This window comes from Harpia harpyja, chromosome Z (genome assembly GCF_026419915.1).
Source record: "Harpia harpyja isolate bHarHar1 chromosome Z, bHarHar1 primary haplotype, whole genome shotgun sequence".
In the NCBI taxonomy this organism is placed as follows: domain Eukaryota; kingdom Metazoa; phylum Chordata; class Aves; order Accipitriformes; family Accipitridae; genus Harpia; species Harpia harpyja.
In genome coordinates, this window is record NC_068969.1 from 90,200,693 (window position 1) to 90,223,200 (window position 22,508).

Consider the following 22,508-nt stretch of genomic DNA (forward strand, 5'->3'; position numbering starts at 1 on the left):
CATTTGCACATCTGCCTGTTTTGATGCAACATTTGGCTAATAACTACAAACACTGGAAAACACTGGATGAGTTAAAGTGCAAGAGTCTCAGGCTCCCATCGGAAAACAACAACTAACACTAAGGCAAGAAGAACAGACCTCTTGATCTACCAGTTTCACTGTGAATCACTTACTGACTTGGCTACAAGAGGGATGGTGTTTCCTTTCCAGTGAAATTCAGACTGCGTGGCAAGAAGGAAATAGTTTATTCATCACTTTTAAGCTTCTTTGAATCCTACACAAAAATGTTTTCAAAAAGGCTACATAATCCACAGATTAATAAGTGCTCTTTGGAAATAACATTTTGTGGCAGAAAATGTACTTCTGAAACTAATTTCTAATACTGAATATGTGTTTGTCAAATCTTGTAATTGATAGAACTGTATTCATTAATTCATTCACACATCTGTTTCTTAGAGGGGTAATCTAGTCACCTGTAGAGTAAGAATAGGTTGACAAATAAGCATAAAAACTTCCCACTTATCTAGCATAAATTTGCTCCAATTCCATCAATGTTCTTCAGCTCTCTGAATCATAATTCTAAAGAGAACATGCACAGTAGAACAAGTAAACCTCAATAAATTGGATACAGTAAAGAACAAATACTGCATAAGTTAAAACAACCTTCTTCTTACAGAGACCATCTCTGAGCACTGCGTGTTCTCTCTTCTTTCTTTTCCATATAAAATTGTGGTAGGAATCAAATTCCCTTAAAATTAGCCATACAATGGAGGAAAATAAGCATGTTCTGTATAATTGGTGCCATCCACATGTTCCTCTGCCATCTTAAGAGATGTTATGATGCAATGTTTCATCAAATTTTACACAAAAAACATGTGGCACTTGATCAACATCCTTTTTTATAAAGTGGTGTTTGTACACATGGTCATCAATTTTTTTAAACCAATCTAAATTTTATGAGAAGTCCATATATTGTGCTACTTAGTTCTAGGATGAGCCTGTTGCTTTTTAAAAAAAGTTTCCAGGTTACAATTTGTAACAGCATTGTAATTTGAACTGCTTTTTCCCTCGTAATAAAATGCTGGTTTGTTTTGTGATGTAAAAAGTATTTCAAAAGATGTAAATAAGTTAAAATCAAACAAAGTTTTTCATTAGTTTTAAGATACAAAATTTATGCTAAAGCTTCCACAGCACAAAGGCATATTTTTGTACATCTCATTTTAATCACATGCAGAACATGAACATGAGTTCAAATTTTAGACTATTGTCAGACTATTCAATTAATAAATACTAGCAGAACTGCTGATTTTTAACACTGTGCACTCCATGCTGCACCCAAAAGCATCAAAGCCACAGCTGCAGTTGAAGCAGTCCACTACTCGTTAAAAGGAAACATCTCACCTGACACATAATCTTTACCTCCCCTATGCTTTATCAAGAACTGAACCCAGTAAACAGAAAAAAAAACCAACAAAATCAAGTTTAGATTGCTGTGGAAGAAAAGTGACAATGATTGTGGTTTACTGCAGGTAGCTTACATAACGTGCCAACCTTTTTTGTATGTTTTGTACCAAGTTCTGAAACGAAAGGAAACATTCATAAAATGTATGTGCAGAGAAATATATATAAGCTATATTTTTGTTAGAATTGTAATAGAACCTTACTTCTGTCATAGCTAAGGCAGGTTGCTGTGTATTAAAATGCTGCATTGTGTATATTTGAAGAATGGTGTTTCTGGTGAAGTACGTTTATTCATTTTCTTATTATCTATTGCAACATTCTTCAATGGATTTTTATTCAGATAAGTCAAACCTCTGGTTTTTTATACTGTAAACTGTTTGCTTTTACCATTCCTTTATTTAGAACTAGTGCTCTCAGTGGTTGTATCTTAACTATTCTGATGACCGAACACTCACTGTAGCTTGCATTAGAGAAAAAAATTTCACAAGATTCAAAGCTTTGTCATCTTAATTTAATTTGTTAAATACAGCAACACTGTAAGACCACATCCATGTAAAACATTTCAATTCATTATTTTTGTCACACTTCTGTCACAAGGAAGAAAATGTGAATGGTGGAAGGAACCTAAGAAATAAAGTTCAGCCTCAGTTCTGGTTCATGAGTTAAGGTGTTAATGTGGAATCAGTATATTTGTTGCAAGATCCTGTGTTTCTTCCCACAGTTAGAGACTAAGCAAAAAAAGTAATTTGTGTGAAGATATGTCCTCTTTAATCATCTGCCAGCTGTGTCAGATCTCCTAAACTCTAACCTGTCCAGTTAACTAACAGCTGCTTGTTTCATGCTATTGTCAGTGCACACAGCCACCTCAGAATGGTACAAGTAAGAAGGGTAGATCTGATAAAGATATTTACTTTCATGATGTGAACATACAGAATTCTGCACTACTGTGAGGTGGAAAAAGCAATTTAAAAGGACATAAGGTAGAAGTAAAAATTCTCATCTGGTCACCCTAATTCTGCTCACTGCATTTCCCAGCAGCAAGTGACAAACTCTTACTTACTAGGAGTAGGCTAGTATAGCCTTACTGTGTTCACTGTTACGCTTAAAAGTTCATTTGTAAAACAAAGAACTCAATTTAATGCTTTCAACTCAACCATCTTTGAAGGAAGAGACCCTTGGGAGATCTATTACCAAGGGAGTGTATCTGAGAACCACGGCACTTCTGATAGATATAAATATTTATACATGCATGTAGGACTCTTTAAGGCTGAATTACATCCTGTAAAATGCACAGGGAGTTTTGTGACTAGAACTGTTCAGTTAAATAGGTCTGTTTCTCTACCAGGTATTCACTTAAAAGCAGTCACATAAAAATGAAATAGTCGTTCTCATGGTATAGGAAGAAGAGATAATAAAAAGATAATGGTCCTTCTGTCTAGTTGTAACTGATGGTAGCAGTACCCTCTCCAAAACAACTAAGTTTTATAAGCTTTTGCTGTAAAGTTTTGGTAACAATGTGTAAACACACACTTTATATACAGCTAAACAGTTATTTCTCAATTGAAACAAGGGAAACAGAGCCAAAGAGAACCTGATCTCCCCAGCTTGTACTGGGGTAGCCAAAAATGCAACACTTGCTGATGAAGACAGGCTGAAAACAGTGCAGACTGACAGGCAGAAAAGCTTAACATGCCTTCCTCCTCCAAGTTCAATACCATACACCCAAAGGTATGTTATCATTAGCTGCAATGCAAACACTTTTCCTATGCTGGTCTATTGAATAGCCACACAGAGCAAAGAACATGCAGCTCAAGATTTAACACTGACTTAACCTTCCTGGATTGAAGGGAGAGGGTAATTTAACAACTCTCCATCTCTTCTGTGTTTTTCAAAGACGGCATTTTGAGCTCTACACTCAAATAAGATTAGTTGTACAAGTTGACTGAAATGGGGAAAAAAATATAACTCAAAATTTTACTGTTCCTCTGCCCTGCCTTCCAGGGAAGATTATGGTCAGACTCAAGAGGCAAAGCTTGGCTTCTGTGTGGTAGGGGCAAGGCAAGTGCCCACAGGGGCTGGGGGAAGCAAGTCTAAAAGGCTCCTTGGTTTCTTCCAGGAAGCTTGAGCTTCCTCCTTTTGCTTCTGCTCTTGTCAGGATCTGCTTAGTCCTTTGTTTTAATAGCACTTAACTGCAGCCACTGGTTCCTAAATCTGGAATTACAGCCCTGTAGTCCCCTGTACTGGAAACAGTTCTCTGATTCAAAGGGAAGAGATGGCACTGAAAAGTTGCATGACACTTACTCCTAACTGTTTAAGTGCTGGATCTTCTGAGTAGACCTAAGGACAGCAGCACCGGGGCTTCTACATGGCTTTACAACCACTAAGTTCCCAAACTCCCCGCTTCCCTAGCTCTCCTCTGTTGGAATGGTAACTTAGCACTCATTATCTTATCGTCCCTCTCACTTTCTTTGTATCAGTTCCGGGTTTAACTTTGCCTTTTTTTTTTTCTTCTGGGTTTTTGTTGCTTTGGTTTGCAGTTTTTGTTTCAGTTTGGGGTTATTTTCCTACTCCTGTTTAGCTTGCAGATTACTGCTGCTATCTGCAGCTTGAAAAAGGCATTGTGTACTTAGAGACTTCTTACTTTTAAACTCTAAAATACTATTTATCCTTACAAACTTGGTGCAGATTCCTCTGCAGTCAAACTTCAGCTAATAATTTAGTACTCATCCGACACAAGTGTTTTGCTAGTATTGAACACAACTGCTCCTGCTTAAGAAAGTATTTTACATCCTGAAAATCCATGGTAAGGCCAGCACTTTTTATTAGATACAAATTCATTTGATGAATGCATTATGGAAAAGACTAAGCTAAATCAATCACACTTCATGCTAGACATGGTAATGGTGCTGTATAAACTCCAGCAGTGCAGGTTAACCCACAGTAAAACTGCAACTACTGCAAGCAAGGAGTATCTATATAACTTGTTTTGCCAAAAATTAAAACCTGACAGACCGGTGTTGCCTACTTTGCTTTCTTACTCTTACCCTTGGTGCAGGATAGAATTTTTGCATTTGAAGTCACTATTTGAGAACTGTTTCTTTTGGGTTTTTTTGTAGATACATAAATCTGAGCCATCAGCAACTACAGTTTAGCTTCAAGAAACAAGTTACATAAAGCAGGAAGCCTCAGGGTTTTTTTCTATGCCTCATTTCTGCACGTAACACTGTGGAATGCCCCCAACTGCTTTAGTTATGATCTGTCTAAGGATTTTCACAGATCTTGATTTTGACATCCACCCATGATATTTTTAAACATTAGGAATAATATTAGAAACTATTTAATGAGTTGATCATTATCTTCAGGCTTTCAAGAGAACACCACTTCTGCTGACAGAGTAAGCCAAGTAAGTTTCAACAAGCAAAATTCTCCTTTGAGAACAGTAGTAGCAATTAATAAAAAATCCAATATAATACGTGACATTAAGCGTAAACCTTACTAGTTGTCCCACTCCCAGTAGCTCAGACTTTCCTTTACACTCACATTTAACACACATCCAGGTTACACGTATGTAGCCTGTATTTGAGCAATTTAAAATTTGACCTGCAAATCACCATTTTGCGCCAATTTTTGAAACAGTGTTAAACTGCGGAGTCCAGATTCTCGTTCACCATCCTTCCACAAGATAACGAGGTGGTCAGCAGAGCATGTAGCCAGTCCCAGTTCACCAAAGTACAGGAACATCTGCAATGAAACAACTACTATTACCATGATGCTCACATGAGATTGTCAGCTTGCTTAAATATTCAGTGTACAGCTGGACTAAACAAATACATGTGTCTGAAATGATTCTGCTTGAACATAGGTATGCAAAATTACAATGTATACTTTCTATGTGTTTGAGATGTCATACAATCCCTACATGAAAAGAACTCTTTAAAACAGCACTTCACACAGGAAGATCTCAGTTTAGAAAGAGCAGTAAAGCCTTACAGATAGGGAAGTTAAGGTACAGAATATTGAAGAAACTTGTTCTAAGTCAGCAGTAGAAGAGTGAGTGACTTGTGTGAACTCTGATCTCCTGATTTCTTAGGAATAGAAACCACTGTTCTGTTCACTTGGGTACACTGTCCCCTTCCCACACAGCACCACAGGCTACCATCACCAGGCCTGGAAGGATCAAGAGTAATCAGCATGTACCTGGTCACACATAGGAAGCCAAATCAGCAAGAACTGCAACAAAGAAGAAAAGTACAGCAGCACTGAAGGGCTTATGTGAGAGCAATGGAGCTGACAAGCCATGTAGTCATTCCTGACTTCAGAGGCCTCCACAAGGCTGCCTAAAACTAGCCACTAATTGCAGTTCAACACAACAGCCAATGGAAGCAGGTCACATGATGCCACTATGGCATGCTTGCAGTGTCCTGACTCTTCACCTTGTTGAAGGGATCTGCCCAGGGCAAGCATTCAGGCGAAAGACTGTGCTACAGCCAACCTGCTCTGTGAACAGCCACTTACTAGCTATGTGGCTCTGGCCAAGCCCACATCTTTGACCATCACATTTCATCACTTCTCAACATTTCCAGCCTCAACTGCTCCACTCTGCCCAGAGTTTAAAAATGGAATTTTCCGTACATAGAACATTGCCAGAAATCACATCCACCATCATCTCAGTTACTCCTTGGCTCTGCAGCATCCCAGCAAAGCCCCTACATATGCATCTCACCTTCTTTCCTGTGTCTCTTGCTGAATTACACACTATGTCCTCTTTCTTAGAGAGCAACTCTCCATATTGATAATAGGGCCTCTTTCAACAGTTGTTCAGAAAGAAAGATAGTAGAGAAGGGCAGAAAGCCTTGCAGAAATCCCTGTAGCAGAAAGGTTCACCTTAGCTACTAGTAAAAAGCTTTCAGCTTTTGGCAGTAGCAGTTCTGAAATCCAGTCAGTCTCATGAATACCTGTGAGCAAAACTACTGCAGAACCATACCGCTCCTCTCTACCTGCCCTTCCCCCTGCTCCTGCCAAGAATGTGTATAAAAGTCCACTGTAAAAAAGTGATTTGTTATTCCAACAGGTTTGTCAAATGCAAAAAGGTATGGAGGGAAAATGCCATTTAAAACAAAAACATACGCTATTAGGCCGACAGAAGCATGGAATGGTACCTGATTGTCGTGGTTTAACCCCAGCCAGCAACTAAGCACCATGCAGCCACTCACTTATTCCCTCCCACCCAGTGGGATGGGGGAGAGAGTCGGGGAAAAAAAAAGGAAAACTCGTGGGTTGAGATAAGAACAGTTTAATAGAACAGAAAAGGAAGAAACTAATAATGATAATAACAACAATAATAAAATTACAATAATAATAATAAAGGATTGGAATATTCAAGTGATGCACAATGCAATTGCTTACCACCTGCCAACCAACGCCCAGTGAATTCCTGAGCAGTGATCCCCCTAGCCACACTCCCCCCAGTTTATATACTGGACATGATGTCACATGGTATGGAATACCCCTTGGCCAGTTCGGGTCAGTTGTCCTGGCTGTGTCCCCTCCCAACTTCTTGTGCCCCTCCAGCCTTCTTGCTGGCTGGGCATGAGAAGCTGAAAAATCCTTGACTTAGTTTAAACATTACTTAGCAACAACTGAAAACATCAATTTTCACACTGAACCCAAAACACAGCACTATACCAGCTACTAGGAAGACAATTAACTCTATCCTAGCTGAAACCAGGACACTGATCTAAAATTAAAAGACCTCCTTAAGGCCCACAGCACAGGTGGCTAAGAAATTCCTGAATGTGTTGTTTTATATGAGCCCTTGTTTAGATTGCAAACTTAAGATGAAATCTGGAACAAACAGACAGTTCCCAGCTCTGTTTGCAGTCTATAAGGAAACCCAATACCCCACCAGATTATCTGTAGCATGTATGTATATACATAAACACACAATCCTCCAGCATCAGTGAGTGTTTGAGTTCTCATTAGAACATCAAGTCAGTATGTATTGTTGTTTTCACACTGCACTAAATATACCACACAGTCAGTGTGTTCCCAGCCTCCAGAGCCAGAGTCAAAAGTTAAAACTGTTTAAGAAACACTGCCAAAATTACATTAGTAAGTGAAATTCACTTTTTTTCTTATTCTTACTAAAGCTGACCTACCTGCACAGCTGATGAGTGACCAATCAAATCACCAACCAGCTCCAAGAAATACACAGGTGTATTCTCCTGCATCTTCTTTGCAGCTTGGTTTGCCTGTTTGTTTGCCCTTCCAAATCCCCACATGTTGAAAAACCCTGGAAAAAAAAAATAAATCTTTTATTTTGGCAAAAATCACAAATACAATTTATTTCCTCTAGCTAAAGAGAGAACTACAGGAGTAACTTGAAATCTAAAAGGACAGTCTGCATGAAAAATGACACAAGCATTGTACTGCACCGTATTTCTACATCTAGATTATTCATCCTGAGGGGAAGGAAACATAGCTACTTTCTCTTTTATCCTTACTAGAGGTAATTTAGCAAACATGTTGAATTACTCACCTGGATGAGACAACACACAGATTTAGCAAGAAATCCAAGGACTGCCTAAATGAACTAACTGAACAAATGTAGATGCAGGACAGTGATGTTTACCTTTGCTCTGTCCTCCTAAACTGTTACTTGTGCAAAGAGAAGAGAAATGAGGTGCCAGTCCCTGAGTGTCCCGCACTAAGGCATTAGAGTGCTGGCATGCAGGTAACAAGCAAGTTTCTGATGCTGAATTGCCTGGGTTTATACTGCCCACTGGCTTTCTCCTTCAGATTTAAAACTATCAGCCAAACTGGAGTATAAACATATTACTCCACATGTTCCATTTAGATAGCAAGAAAATACACATCTGTGCCACAGCCTCCAGAAGAACTGTGTAATAATACTGACAGAAGTAAGAAAGTTGGGTTCTGTACACAATGCAGTTCAGACTTTCTTCCTGACCTTTTCCTCAGCCCTGTCAGCACACAAAACAAGAATTGTGCTAGACCATGGCCCTGGTGCAAGGGAGATAACTGGAGAGATGAACACCTACTCAGGGGATTCCTCAGAATAAAAACAGAGCAAGTCAGCAGCAGTCCACCTATCTCACTGTTGCATATGGTTTCTTCCAAATGTCTCCAATCATAGAAGTTATAAATTTCCAATGTGAAACCAAATACCACTTGTCACAATAAGAAGCAGAACTGTGTAAATCAGCTGTCACCAGCAATACTGAAGACAGAACATTCCTGAAAAAAAGTGTTTCTAAATCAACCCAGCCTGCTCGCTGGTGGGGTGGTATGAGAAGCAGAAAAGGCCTTGACTCTTGTGTAAGCACTGCTTAGCAATAACTAAGACATCCCTGAATTATCAACACTGTTTCCAGCACAAATCCAAAACATAGCCCCATACTAGCTACTATGAAGAAAATTAACTCTATCCCAGCCAAAACCAGCACACATCCAGAGGTAGCATGTAAGTGAGGTTAGATACAGCCTCAAAGTGAGTACCAAAGTCATTCCAATTTCAAGGAGGAGATGTGGAAAACACATTTTTTGTGCCAGATGCTCATCTGCAAGCTTCTCTTTAGCTTTCTTCACAAGGTCCTGCAACTATTTACTCTTGCATGGTAGAGGATCCAGCACTATTCAGTACAAGAAGTGGATCAAGGTTTGTCAGGAGAGGTCATAATTTTTGTTAAACAAGCTGACACAACTGTAAACTCTAAATAAGCTTTATGGCACAGAACTGCTTCAGCTGGACCTTCTAACTTCCCATATCAGATCTTGGAGGGCTCATATATCCATGTCTTCAATTTCCCTCCCACACCTGTTATCAGCTGGTTGAACACGAGACATTATCTCTTCTTACAAAGCCTGTAAACCTCTCTATTCCTATATAGTGAATACAGGGTTTCCCGTTATCCTTTTTAAATGTTCTTTTCACCCCCCAGTAATAGCAAACCTGTTGGAACTGGTTCAGCTGGCAGCTGCTGCTTTTCTCGCAGCTCCCAAATGCGCACACTGCCATCTTCTGAACAGGAGATCAGCTGCCTGTAAAAACAGTTGATAAGCAACACTAGCATGGATATTTATCTGCGCAAGTTGCTGTGTGTTGCTTCCATAAAAGAGACAGCAAGTGCCTCAGGTTCTGCACGAGTTTGCTAGAACTCTCAAATGTAGCAGGAAATCCAGATGTTCCATGCAAAACAAGGTGCATTTGTAGCAGGACAAACTGTAATGGACTTACAAGATAGGTGGGAAAAAAACCCATATTTTCAATCCCATTTTAAAAGCATACAACTCCATAAACACAAAAAATAGACTTTGCAAACACTGTTCCACTAACTGGCTTCTGTAAGCTTACTTTCATTAAGGAAAAACATATTTATGAAAACCAAATTTTTTCTTATGAAAAAAATGAAAGATACTCCTTTTCATTACATGTTTAGAACTGTACATGCAATTACAAGATCAAGGCCCTAATTTTTACCTTCTGACAGACTTTTGCTCTATTGAACAAGAGTATAAAGGAATCTAACAACACAACTATTAGGTTATATATATATGTAGCAAATTGTCCAACTTGGCTGTCAAAATAAGTTCCAGCTAGAAATTTAGCACTAATGAACAAGGCTGGAAGTTACTATTTTTTGTTAAGACAGTTCAACAGTTACCAAATATTTAGTGAAAAATTTACCGAATATGCCATAGGCCTTTGCTTTATAGAAGTAAAATGTCATTAAGCTATATTTTCACAACATAGACAAAAGTGCTTTATCAAGTCTGATTTTGAAAATAGCCAAGATATTTTACTCTGAGCCTGTGCATCAAGCATACTGGATTACAGTTTCTTCACACTGAATTACAATGATGCATTTTCAAAAACCAGATCAACAAGCTCTATCTAATAAAAGCAGATCAAACTAAAGATCGAGTCCCTGCCCTAGAAATTAGATGTAGCTTTGCAGACTGTCTCTAGCCACCCTCCAAGTTCTGCATTTTTTTACTGCGTTAACAAAATGTACCATGACTTGTACCTGTTTGGAAGCTTCTCAATGTGTAGTACAGAGGATTCATGAGCAGTTCTCTGGCAGGCAATCACACGCTTCATTTGAAGATTATATACATATATGCCTTTCCCAACAGCAGCAAACACACACTGGAAAGAAAATTCAATGGAACAACTTACAGGAACAGATATTGAAGGATCACCCTGCGTGGATTTCCAGCAGTACTATGATGTCATCTCGCCCATATTATCTAGCTTGTTTCTGTCCTCATGTTACTGCTTTATCCCAAATATATGGAATCAGCAAGTTATTAAAAAAATATGGATTTTTTGGAGGAAATGAGAGATATCCTCCAATACTCTAAGCAGTTGTTTCATTTCTGTATTTTCATCCTGTACCTTACAGTCTAAGCAGAAACCAAGCATACCAACAATCAACACATTTCTGCAATTAAACATTTATGTTCTTACACTAAAATAACGTTCTGTGTTTTGACAAACTCTTGTTTTATCAAGAAAGACTGACAATACAGGAAGCTCTTTTGCATTTTTGCCTTTTTTTTAAATTTAACTGAAAGTGCGCAAAGGGGTCTTGCCCAAGAAATTGGGCTCTACTGAGTGCAGAAAAGGAACTCTCTCACAGAAAGGTATTACACAATACTGCAAAGGTCTGGAACCAATTTTGCATTCAGTGCTCTTCAGAAGAGTGCAGGGATTCTGTCTCATAACCATCACGGCCCTAAGACGCCACAAGCAGTTTAAAAGTCATTGGACCTGGACCCTTTCATGACTTAATGATTTTAGAGAGGACAAACACACAATCGTGTGTACGTACACACGATAAATATTTGGTACCAGAGCAGTGTAAAATGCTTCCATTCAGTACATATTTGGGTATTTGAACACACCTTGTTCAGGTGATGGTATGCTGGATCTTCTCCTTGAATGGCCTGCTTCCATCTACACAGCCCAAACATTAATGTCTCATAAGCAGTTCACACTACACACTTGTCAACATTTTGTAAAACTGATAACCCAGTGTCTTTGACTAAGATTTCCTATCTATATTCAATGGTGTTTTGACACTGTTCAAAACTTTGTCCAGGTTTTTGTTGGGTTTTGTTTCAGTTTGGGTTTGTTAGGTTTTTTCTTTTCTTATGCACACCTGTGGTTGGAGTTCCCATAGCTCTGAAACTAAGCTCACACAGCACTCTACCAAATCAAGGAAAAAATACTGAGCCCATTTTTATTATTTTCCTAGTTTTGTGTGAGGCTCAATCTGATGGCCTTCCACATCACTCTTCCACTCCTATATCTCAGCCTTTTCTCCCTTACAGTCTTCCCCTTGAGACAGGTCTTGAGTTTCATATAGTCTTACAGCTTTGCTAAAGATGCTCTTCACAGATCACACTTTTTAAAAAAAAACAAACAACAAAAAAACCCACAAAAACCCACAAGCCCTGGCAAAACCCTGGTCATCTCAAACCATCCCAAAAAGAACAAATGATGAAGCATAAAATTGTACACCTATCTTAACCAGCAAGTTAAAGACACACTCACACTTGTCAGGACAGCAGATGCACACCTTAGCACTGTTTCCTAGTATTGCTGAACCTTTACCATCCCATTTGTTTCTGAATGACATTTTGCCTACAAACTCGGTGTCAAACTAGACAAGTGCATCTTCTCCAATTACCTAACTACCAAGCCTGTTGACAAAGTTTCTAACAGAGAAAACACCAATTTTTTTTTTTTTTTTTAACATGAAGAACAGTATTCTGCTTTTAGATAGCAGGTAATAAAGTAATTCATTAAAGGAATACATTTCTTCACCACTTTAAGTAGGAACTTTACAATACAGACAGCTCTGCCCTAAAAGCTCCTTCTATTGCAGGACACACTGCTAGAACCACCTTTTCTTCCCACCATTCAGAAGTCTCACAATAAATAAAATTCTGCAACAATTCATTTAGTTCAATTCCACGAATGGAAGAAAGTCCTCAGCAGCCTCAGATTCAACATTCAGTGTTTTAACTACTTCTGAACTTCCCAGAATTCTTTTCCCCTCCCTTAAAACACATCTTGTATAGCTTTCAAGCGGGGAACCAAAATATTCTGAAGCCAAATTATAGAACTTCTCCTGAAGAGGACTGGCTTTTTGGTCCTTCTAGAACTAAGCAGCCACAACAAAACCACTGGAAATCCTACCTTTAGGGACAACTACATCTCTTTCCCCCCACCCCAATGTTTCTCTCTCCAGTGTTTTAGGAATGCTCTTTTCACAAACAGAAAAATGCATCAGGTGACTACCTGGCCCTCAGCCTACATTCAGGCTTCTCCACAGATTTTATTTTGTTATAGCTCATCTCTCTGAAACAATTTCCAGGAATCCCTTTCTTAATCATTCCCCAGCAATGGGCCTACAGACCCCAAAACAAAATCTCACTGTATCCCAACCATGAAATATCTTTTCTTTTGCCACTAACAGTTCGTAACATTTCACAAAAGTAAGTAACAGCCTGAGGATTTTTAGTGTTTCCGGAACAATAACTGGGTTCTGTCTGAGCATTCTGACCAAGAACTCTTAGATTATCTCCAAAGCACGATAATAGTAGACTGGATTTTGGACCCGTATATGTGCTCTTTACAAATGAGTATAGCCCATGTGTACAGAAGCAGCAATATTTATTTACTACTATGCACAAACATATGCCTATTCTTTAATTCACTTCATTGTACCCTCAGCTATAACTGTTCAAGAGGCACATTATTGTGGAAACTGCATTTCCAGAACTAGGGAATATGAAAGACGTATGCCATCAAAACACACACCTCCTGTTTACTTTTCTCTAGTGGTACTATAAACAACTAATAAATCTTCGTCAGTCAAAAAGAAATGCTGTTGTGACAGTCCATTATGTTAGCTCCCATACCATCGGCATATTACAACCTTCAGTTAGCTCAGTGACCAAAATTTTACATGAAAATTGTTGACTGTGTAACAGTAGCTGTGCAAATTTTAAAGCAGCCTCTCATATTAAAACAAGCTAACTGAAAACACAAAACACTTGGCCTTCTGTGATAAGGTCATGCTAGCTCACTTTAAGTAGTTTACTCTGTTTAAAGCTTTTTACCTCCTCATCAGATGTTAAGTGTTGAACTGAAGTTTCATTTGGGCTTTGGGATAACTTTATTTCTGGCTGTACATCTGGATGGACAGAGGAATCCCAGAAGTTGCACTCAGATGCCTGCTTTGTCCAGTCAAGCGCATCCCAAACTATTAACTCACCCACATGAGAACCAGTCACAAAAGTCAAGTCTAGAGTGCAAAAAAAAAGACAACCAATCCCACACAGAAATCACGATATAAAAAAACCCACTTCACACAAAGTTACAACCCTAGAAAGTTGAGAGATCCCATTTTTGAGTGAAACTATGTAGAATTTGCAGTACATAACCAACTGGATAAAAACCTCTCCCTTCAAGTAAGTGTTCATTTGATTACCTAGCATAGGTCAGATGAGCAAAAGGAGATGAGCTCTCTCTTGTAAAATTAAAACTAGGAAGGAGAATGTTCACCAGCCACAGTGCACAGTACAGTATAGCAAAGGCAAGGAATACCACCAAAAGTATGTACAAGTATTTGAAGTTCATTTGTTGCCTACGTACAAAACTGTTCTATTCCCTGGACAAGTAGGTATATCAGCACCCCTCAGAGACAGCAAAGTGTGTCTTTGCCATAAGCAGAAATACTGATCACAAATTAAATGGATGAGTTAATGGCAAGATTGAAGTAGCTGCTCATGAATTTGTTAATCACACGTGGAAAGGAACTGCTTCAACAATACTTAATACAGGTAGCATATTGTCTTTTTAAGCCAAATGTTGCTTCATCTTCATAATCAAAAAGGAGAAAATAATGGCCACAGGAAGCCCCAGAAACAACTATCATAGAATCCAAGTTTTCTTCTTTCCAGCTTCTTGTTACCTCTGTACCATAACACCTTTGCGTCAATCAGGCTGACACAAATAAGCCCATGGACAAATACACGCTCCCTATCACACCAGGAATAACTTGTCCTGGGCTCTGGGGGTGCTCTATAAAAAGAGTCAGGGAAGAACAAAGTAGAAGGGGTTGACACCTGCAGCAGAGAAGACAGAATTTGAGGTAATAGCTCAGTATTGCCCTAATAAGCAGCAGAGATTGCATCATCTTCCAGAGCCTCTAAATAATGGATCTACATGCAGGCCCACATCTGCACACCCAGAACTTGCAGTTACCTTGGGACTACAACTTCAAAGGATGTGGCACTGTATATTCCATTTTAAGAATCAGAAGGAACAAGAAAAAATAGCATTTTAAACTTTCCCAACACAAAGAAAATCCAGAGTTCCATTCCCATCAATGACATTGCCTCTTTTGTGCCTTTTGTATATCGTAACCTGCCTGGTTTCATTTCACTCTTAATCAATAAATAAAGCCATTATATTTTCACATTTCACTACCTTTGCAGCTACACAGGAAGGCACATCTACTAGTTATTAAGTTTCACTCCAGTTAGAAGTTTGGTCCCAATAAAAACTCCATAGCTGAAATATCCCACTGGTAACTAACAAAATTAGTAACATTATAAAGCGACTCTTACCATTGACACTGACTAATGACAAAATGTAATCCTGGTGGTCAACAAGGCGTTTTACTTCAAGGACTTTCCAACCTTCAGACCCATCATCAGAAGTAATCAACCTAAAAATTACTTCAAAGATAAGAGACAGAAATTGTCTAAATAAACTTTATCATTCAGAATAAAATGTAGCTATGCGTAAGTAAAATGTATCATTTTTGGAAAGACACAAACTAAAACATATTGAGACAGTACAAGATGTGCAAAGCCACTTATGACCACTCATAACACCAAAAAAATGGGAATAAAATATTTCAGTGTTATTATTAAGGCCTCTTACTACAGCAGCTATAGGATAAAACATTTCAGCCTAGTAACTCTGAAATTCAGAGAATCAGTCAACATCAGAAGCTGCAGAAAGCCAAAGTGAAAAGTATTAGACATCTTTGTGGATAAGTAAACTAAAAGCAAAACATCTTTCTTAAGGGCTCATCTGACTGAAAACTATTATTCAAAAGGATGCAATATTCTCTAGTAAGGCAATCAAGATCACCAGGAATTAAGACTTTATTTTAACCAGTCTTGGAATTTTTTTTATGATCTCTCAAGAGCACTACAAAAGAACTATGGGAGTTCAGATGGAATTTTACATTGCACACCAATGTCTGAACACAAGAAGATGATTTTTAATTTGCTCCTGATTCTTTGATCAGAATATCAGATTGCTATTTTTCAGTTAAGTTTTTAATCATATTCAGCAAAGTCTGTTTTGCTGATTCAGTGCTCTACTTTTTCTCTTCGATTTTTTTCCATATTTTGAAATGTCAGTAATTTTATAAAACACTCTTACTTAAAAGACTTTCCACCAACAGCTAGCCGATGATTTACAGTTTGCATACATAGAAAACCCTGTCTCCAACTGAGCAACAGAAACCATCACATTGTCTCTTTATAGCTTTGGACAGTATAATGAGATCAGCAGTATCTCACACTGCTGATCTTGGGATAAGGAGGCTCTAGAGAAGCCTAGTATCTGACAGCTCAGATAATGAGTTCCAGATCTTCTCCAGAAGGACAAATTTAGATCACCACAATCAGATCTGGACAGGTGGCAATAACTGTAATAACAATAATAAAGAATATAGAAAAGTTTTGTCATACAGATCTCAACAAAATTCCTGAATGAGATTAGTATTGTCTGCCTCTTTGTCAAATAAGGGAAAAAGGAAGAAGGTTACTAATTACACCCTAATACCATTTATTTTTCCTATACAATTCCAGCAGCATGCAATTTACACATATCTCAGATAAGCAGCTGTTACAGAGGAACGTGAACATTCAACAGAAATGCAACATACTTACTTAGCTCTTTACCAACAGCTGCTGCAACACAATTTTTAGGCAATTCAACCAAAGCACTGATACCTTTGAAAAAAATACAGGAAGTAAGGGAGAAAAGGATATTCATTGGCCACAAGAAAACACAGCAAACTCAATTCCTTATTAATAAATTTCTTCATAATCTTCCTTCCACTTAAAAGTTATTATTAAAATAAAAGCATATTACCAGAACTGAAAGTTAAATGGCATTGGAAGTGAACAGATTACCTCAGATGGAGGTAGAGTCAGGATTTTTTGTCCTGAATCCAGCAGAATTCTGAACGTCAAACTTGAGGTGAAGCTGAGAGTCAGTAATCTTTTCATTTTAAATACAGTTAAGATGTTTCTGTCTTAATACTGGACAATATTACAGACACTGGGGTAATTATTGAGACCCTAAACATATGCAGTACCAAAGTTATTAGACACTGATACTACCACAGCACACATGATACTAGAATATTGTGCAGAGCCAGCTGAAGAGAATAGGGTACAAGATAAAATGTCCAGCTTGCTGTTACTCTGCCTTCCTCCTGCACAGAATTCCCCCAGTCTGTGCTGCCACACCATTAAAAGAAAATTCCCCAAGTAATAAGCAATCTATCTCTTTCCCCACAAAGGAAGCAGGGGATTAGGAGGAAAGGGAGGGCCCATGCTGCATATCACATTGACCCCTAGTACAAAAATTTCAATAGCACCTCATGCTAAGCACTACACCACCACTTCCAACTAGCATTTGGCACGATATTTTGTACTGAACCAAAACAAGTATTAATACCCTCAAAGATTCAGAAGGTTTTGCCTACCACTACTCCGTTCTGTGACAAAAATAAGGAAAATATTGGTTCCAACTTTGAATCTGATTCCAAAGGTACCTACGAAGCTGTGAAAGTATGGCAATAACTTGTCACAATTTTCTTCACATGGACAGATTATATATAAGCTTACTAATAGAAAACCATGACTGACATTGAGATCTGATTACATTTACTGTATTTCTATCAAAACCTGCATTTTCTACATCAAAAGTACTGATCCTTAATAATAAAAAGAAATCTTTACTGCTCTACTACTACAAAGCTTTACTTAGGACTAAAAAAACTCCCGCTTGTTCCCAGAGAAAGCCAGCCAAAGGATCCACATTACAGCAAACACGTATAAATCAGCATCCAAGGTCTAGCCCTGTAAGTCCAAGCTAATGTACAGTTACTGAGATTTCACATATTCTAAAATTCACACAGCACAGATTAAAAGTGGTCTTAATTCTAAATCGATTCTGACATTAAAAAAAAAAAAAAAAAAAGAGAGTGTCTCTAATACATGATGTTATCATTGGAATTAAAGAGAATTTGCCAAGTTGGTTTTGCATCATTATACAGATCCATTTTACTTACACTTTAACAGTTATAATGAGTCATTTACATTTTTACCTGCATCAGTAAGATGACTGGTCTTACACAAGAGATCTAATTTTCGGTTCCAAACACAAAGATCACTCCCTCCAGACAACCATACATCCAGTCTTTGAAGAACTGTCAAACACTGCAGAACAAAAATCAGATATATGTCCCCTGCAAAACTTCTACAGGGAATTTCTCAGTGAAATGATCATGAGCTTTAGCTAAAGCTGTAAGTACTACGAAACACAGTATTAAGGTGTCACTACCCTGAGAAATATAGATTTAATTACACACTATATGTTACATTTTTCCATCAACAATGCAAAAAACTGATTTTTTAGTGATTTTTTTTCTACTATTAACATTCAAGAACTAGTTTGACTGAAGGTTGCCTTTTCCGACACAGTAACAAAACCAAGCCATAACATTACCTTTGTTCTACATCCTGTCAAAAAAAAAAAAAAAAAACAAACAAACTCAAAAAAACCCACCACAAACCCTGAGGTATTAAGAGTTCCAAGACCAAATTAAGATTGTGCCCACTTCTCAGCCACTCATTATGTACCTGTTCCTAAACGAAACATTGTTGTTCATTTTAACACACCTGCCCATATGGCCCATGAGCCATACATAATAGATTCTCATATACAACAAAACAACAGACATCCCTAGCGTTTCGTCAGCTTACCTTTACAGTGGAATGGAAACATGACACTTTCTGAACTTGTCTGCCACTAGTGCAGTCCCAAACCTGACTTAATTCATTAAGGAAACTGAAAGGTTTTTGTATATTATAAATGTAACTGCTGTGTTTGTAACTAAATGACAGATTGGGAAATAGGTATGCAGAGACTCAAGTCTTATTGGCCAAAAAGACTTATTAATAAAGGTCTGTTATGGATTCATTTTTGTAGCAAGGATTGCGTCTACTTCTGAGCAACAACTAGTAAAATCCTAGTGTAATCCAATTATACCTACTGGATCAACCAATAAATTTAAACAACCTGCAGCCTGTCTCAATGCTACCTCTAAAAGTAACAACCAACAAAAAGCCCATAGAAATTTGAATCCTCTCCAGAGCTAAGGATACAATAACTGTTCTATCAGCTGATGCTGTTAAAATCAAATGTTTTTTTTCTTCAGAAGCATCTGATGAAGAAAACGGTGCTATAGCTGTAATTTTGTGTGTGTGTCCATGAAGTTCAAAAAGTTTTTCTCCAGTCTGAAAAATAAAAACATGGAAAACTAAGGGTAAAATTTGGAAAATGCCTACTATAGCATATGACGTAGGTACCAAGTGACTTTTGAAAGCAAGAATTTCTAAGAGTCTAAAAATCTCCCTTTCTAAAGTAATTTATGGATTTACTTCTTACTATCTTCAATATTGTTCAAGATCTTACTCGGAATTAAATAACCTATTAAGTGTAAAGGTGTAGTATATAATATAAATTACTCTAAGAGTAAAAAAAAAAACACCTAACCTCTAAGAACCATTAAAAACTAAGTTCTCATTTCATTTTAATGCAAATATTGGCCATTCACCCTTTTTAACAGATACTACAGTAATTCAGATTTGTTGACAAACCCTCTCTTTAAAAAGTAATCTTTTTTATTTTAATTATTAGAAAAACTTGACCTATCTTTATGGCAAACACAGTACTGCCAATTTCCTGACAGCTTTATTTAGTATGTACATTATCAGTAGCTTCAATCTGGTGGTTTAGATAGGGCAGCAGTAGCTGCAGTTGTTTAATTAGATGGCAAAACCCTACAAACAAACATGCAGAACTGGCATTTTAAACATGCCATTAAAATATAGGGTACTTATAACTGTAAATTTCTTTACACTTGTGGGTTAAGTTTTTAAATTAAAACTACAAATGATTTGCTTTAACAAAACCATAATAAAAATCCTACAGAAGTAGAAAATGGAACTCAGTTCCTAAGCTGGGTATCTAAATGAGGTTCACATTCACAAACTGCTCAGAACACTGAGTATATATAGTCACATACATGGTTCTGAATATTCAAAACACTGTTTCCTTTTCCAAATCATAGAATTATAAAAGGCCTTCAACAACAGCAAAGCACTAACTGCAACTGCTCAAAAGAGAGGAAAATTTTCCAGTTCCCCCTTCTGTATTTTAAAATTACACCATCATAAATGTCACATGAATTTTTCAGAAGGTTTCTAAAAAGTTAAGAGTCTGAGATTTCTTTCTTCCTTAATTGGAATGTTTGATACTCACAGTTTAGACATCACAGTATGTGTCCCTTTTAGACTTCCTATTGAACAACCTAACTTATATACTAGCCCTCCTTAACACAGGTGTAATGTGCATCCCTCCGCTATAATTCTGTCAATGATATGGAGACAGAAAGCAGAAGAGCAGAACAGTGGGTATCACACAGAACACTATTTCCATGATAAAACTAATGTCTTAGTGAGGTTTTCAAAAGTTATAAGAAGATTTTTATCACAGCAAGCAATTAAGTGTTCTTGCACTGCATGACATGTTTAAACTTCTGCTGACTTTGCTGTCTTTCCAATACAGTTTTGTGTTAGCTCTCCATTTAGTCTAACCAGTTATACCACAAAAAGATATTGCTAACAGAGCCACTGAAATGTACTTAAAACTTAAGTATATATATACATCTTGGCAGGATTGGCACCTTGCTACATATTTGTTGAGTTACTAGTCAACACTTCAGTGTTCATAGCAAATGCTGAATGTATTTTAAAAGAAGAATTAAAGCCACAGGTTCATATACACTTCTGCTTTTCACGTCACCATTTCATCTCAAATCTGTCTAAAATCACTATGTTTTCCCAAAACATTCTAACTTTTAAAACTTACTGTTCTCTTGGGTTCATACAACTTCTACTTCCCTAGCTCTCCTTTGTAAACTAAGATTTGACAGCCCCCCTCCACTTACACATTTTCAAACAGTAGCTCTGCAACAATTCTTTCTTACTTTGCTTTTTTGCTACTAGACATTGCTAACTCCTCTCCCCAGCTTCTATCCTCTCCAGAGCACACAAGCTAGGCCCCCAAAAAAGAGCTAACCTGAGCATTCCACAGAAATATGATTCCATCATCTCCTGCAGATGCAAACCTGAAAAAAAAAAAAAAAAAAGAAGAAAGAAAAAAAGCAAGCTGTGAAAACTTCAATACAGGATAATGTAATGGAAAAGCAGTAAAGACTTATGTAAGAAAAATATTTACAAGATATATCAGACTCTGGCTTTAAAGAATAAACAGGTATTCATAAATCCCAATTACAGTTTATAAACTGAAGTCAGTACATTTAAATAGGTGTTTATCAACATATACTTAATATAAGAACAAGGCTTAAGAATTCCAATACAAGTTATTATAAATAGAATCCCACATTACAGAACCAATTCTCTTGTTTAAAAATATGAGATCTTATACACCAAATAACAGCAAACTCTAAAACCAAATACTATTAGTCAGAGCCAACTGACTGCAAGACATCTAACAAGTTACAAACCACTCATCTGAGTTCAGCCCAGGAGTAGAGGTACCCAGTACTTACCATGATACTTTACACTGTGGCTTAAAAGAACTCCCAAAGGGAGTGCATTTAAGGTAGTAAATTTGACTTCTAAAAATCCAGCTGGAAGGCATACCATATGAGGAAAAAACAGGTTCATATTAGCGTGTTAATCTCATATTAACAAAGTCTGACCTAAATTCAACCTTCTTCCCTATGCTAGAGTGAATATCTAACCATCCGCCTACATTCGCACCTTATCACCACCACAGCTACAGTGTAGCTGGAGCACACATCCCAGGTACCCCAGCAAAGGCATACTATGAGCTGAGAAAGCCTAGAACAGAAGCAAGACCTTCCATAGAAAATTGAATTCAGCTGTTACTTGCAAATATACTTGCCTTCTGATTTTTAACTTTTGTTTTAAGCCTTCACCAAGGGCTAAACAATTAATATTTAGAGAACTAACTAAGATTTGTACTGTGTACAAGAAAGTCATGAAGAAGAGAGGTTACATCACTTCTGAATTTTTTTTGTTACCAGCTGTGAATGGTTTCATTAACTATAGACATGTCCTTTCTTTTAGACTCTGCAGTTACAATGTTTGTGAAACTTGCTAACAGAGTAAATTTTCAGGCATAAAGCCATAGGGGGTTTTCGCCACCCTCTTTCTTCCACATATCCTCCTGGTTTGTTCTATTATAGTGTAAAAAAAAACCTGTAAGCTGTACTTTCTTTATATCTTTCATTATTTTATATCCAATTTAAAAAGATTAGAGCAAAAAACAACCTTCCATGCACACCTCTGATAACATTAATTTCTTACCTTTTGTTGCCTTTAGCGCTATTGTACCTTGTTTTGTCACAATGTCAAGAACTTAAAAGAGCAATACTCTCACAATTCAGCAATAACCCTTTAAATTCTAGTTCCTTTCTTGAGTAATACTGGAGCTGTGTGCCACTTGAACAAAATTCTGGGAAGAAAACTGGTGTTTGAAAGAAGGCATGAGAGTAATTCATCAACACAGAAGTTTCAATAGAGTGCTGCTTTGTGTATTTTACTCCTCATCTTCTAACCAGGATTTCTGTTTAAATATAAAGGTA

General features: G+C 37.4%; 2 protein-coding genes across 4 annotated transcripts in view; one reads left to right on the forward strand and one right to left on the reverse strand.

Annotated features, from left to right (window-relative positions):
• PDE8B (phosphodiesterase 8B) overlaps positions 1–2,119 on the forward strand; it is a 79,056-nt gene extending 76,937 nt beyond the window's left edge. The window contains exon 22 of the mRNA XM_052775844.1: positions 1–2,119. Coding sequence (XP_052631804.1) covers positions 1–116 — 116 coding nt within the window. The 3' untranslated portion in view covers positions 117–2,119.
• Positions 1,951–22,508, reverse strand: part of WDR41 (WD repeat domain 41) — a 27,227-nt gene continuing 6,669 nt past the window's right edge. The window contains exons 3-15 of one of the 3 annotated variants that reach the window (XR_008233348.1): positions 21,447–21,527; positions 20,954–21,002; positions 18,976–19,107; positions 18,574–18,636; positions 17,916–18,027; positions 16,468–16,530; positions 15,127–15,237; positions 13,615–13,799; positions 10,509–10,630; positions 9,434–9,522; positions 7,620–7,753; positions 6,621–7,058; positions 5,020–5,202 (exon numbers count right to left, since the gene is read on the reverse strand). Coding sequence is in view for 2 of the 3 variants with exons in the window: in XM_052775841.1 (XP_052631801.1) it covers positions 5,050–5,202; positions 7,620–7,753; positions 9,434–9,522; positions 10,509–10,630; positions 13,615–13,799; positions 15,127–15,237; positions 16,468–16,530; positions 17,916–18,027; positions 18,574–18,636; positions 18,976–19,107; positions 20,954–21,002; positions 21,447–21,527 (1,294 nt within the window). In the remaining variant the exon portion in view is untranslated. Of the gene's footprint in view, positions 5,203–6,620; positions 7,059–7,619; positions 7,754–9,433; positions 9,523–10,508; positions 10,631–13,614; positions 13,800–15,126; positions 15,238–16,467; positions 16,531–17,915; positions 18,028–18,573; positions 18,637–18,975; positions 19,108–20,953; positions 21,003–21,446; positions 21,528–22,508 lie in introns of all 3 variants that reach the window. The other 2 variants (XM_052775841.1, XM_052775842.1) reach the window with 2 other exon arrangements.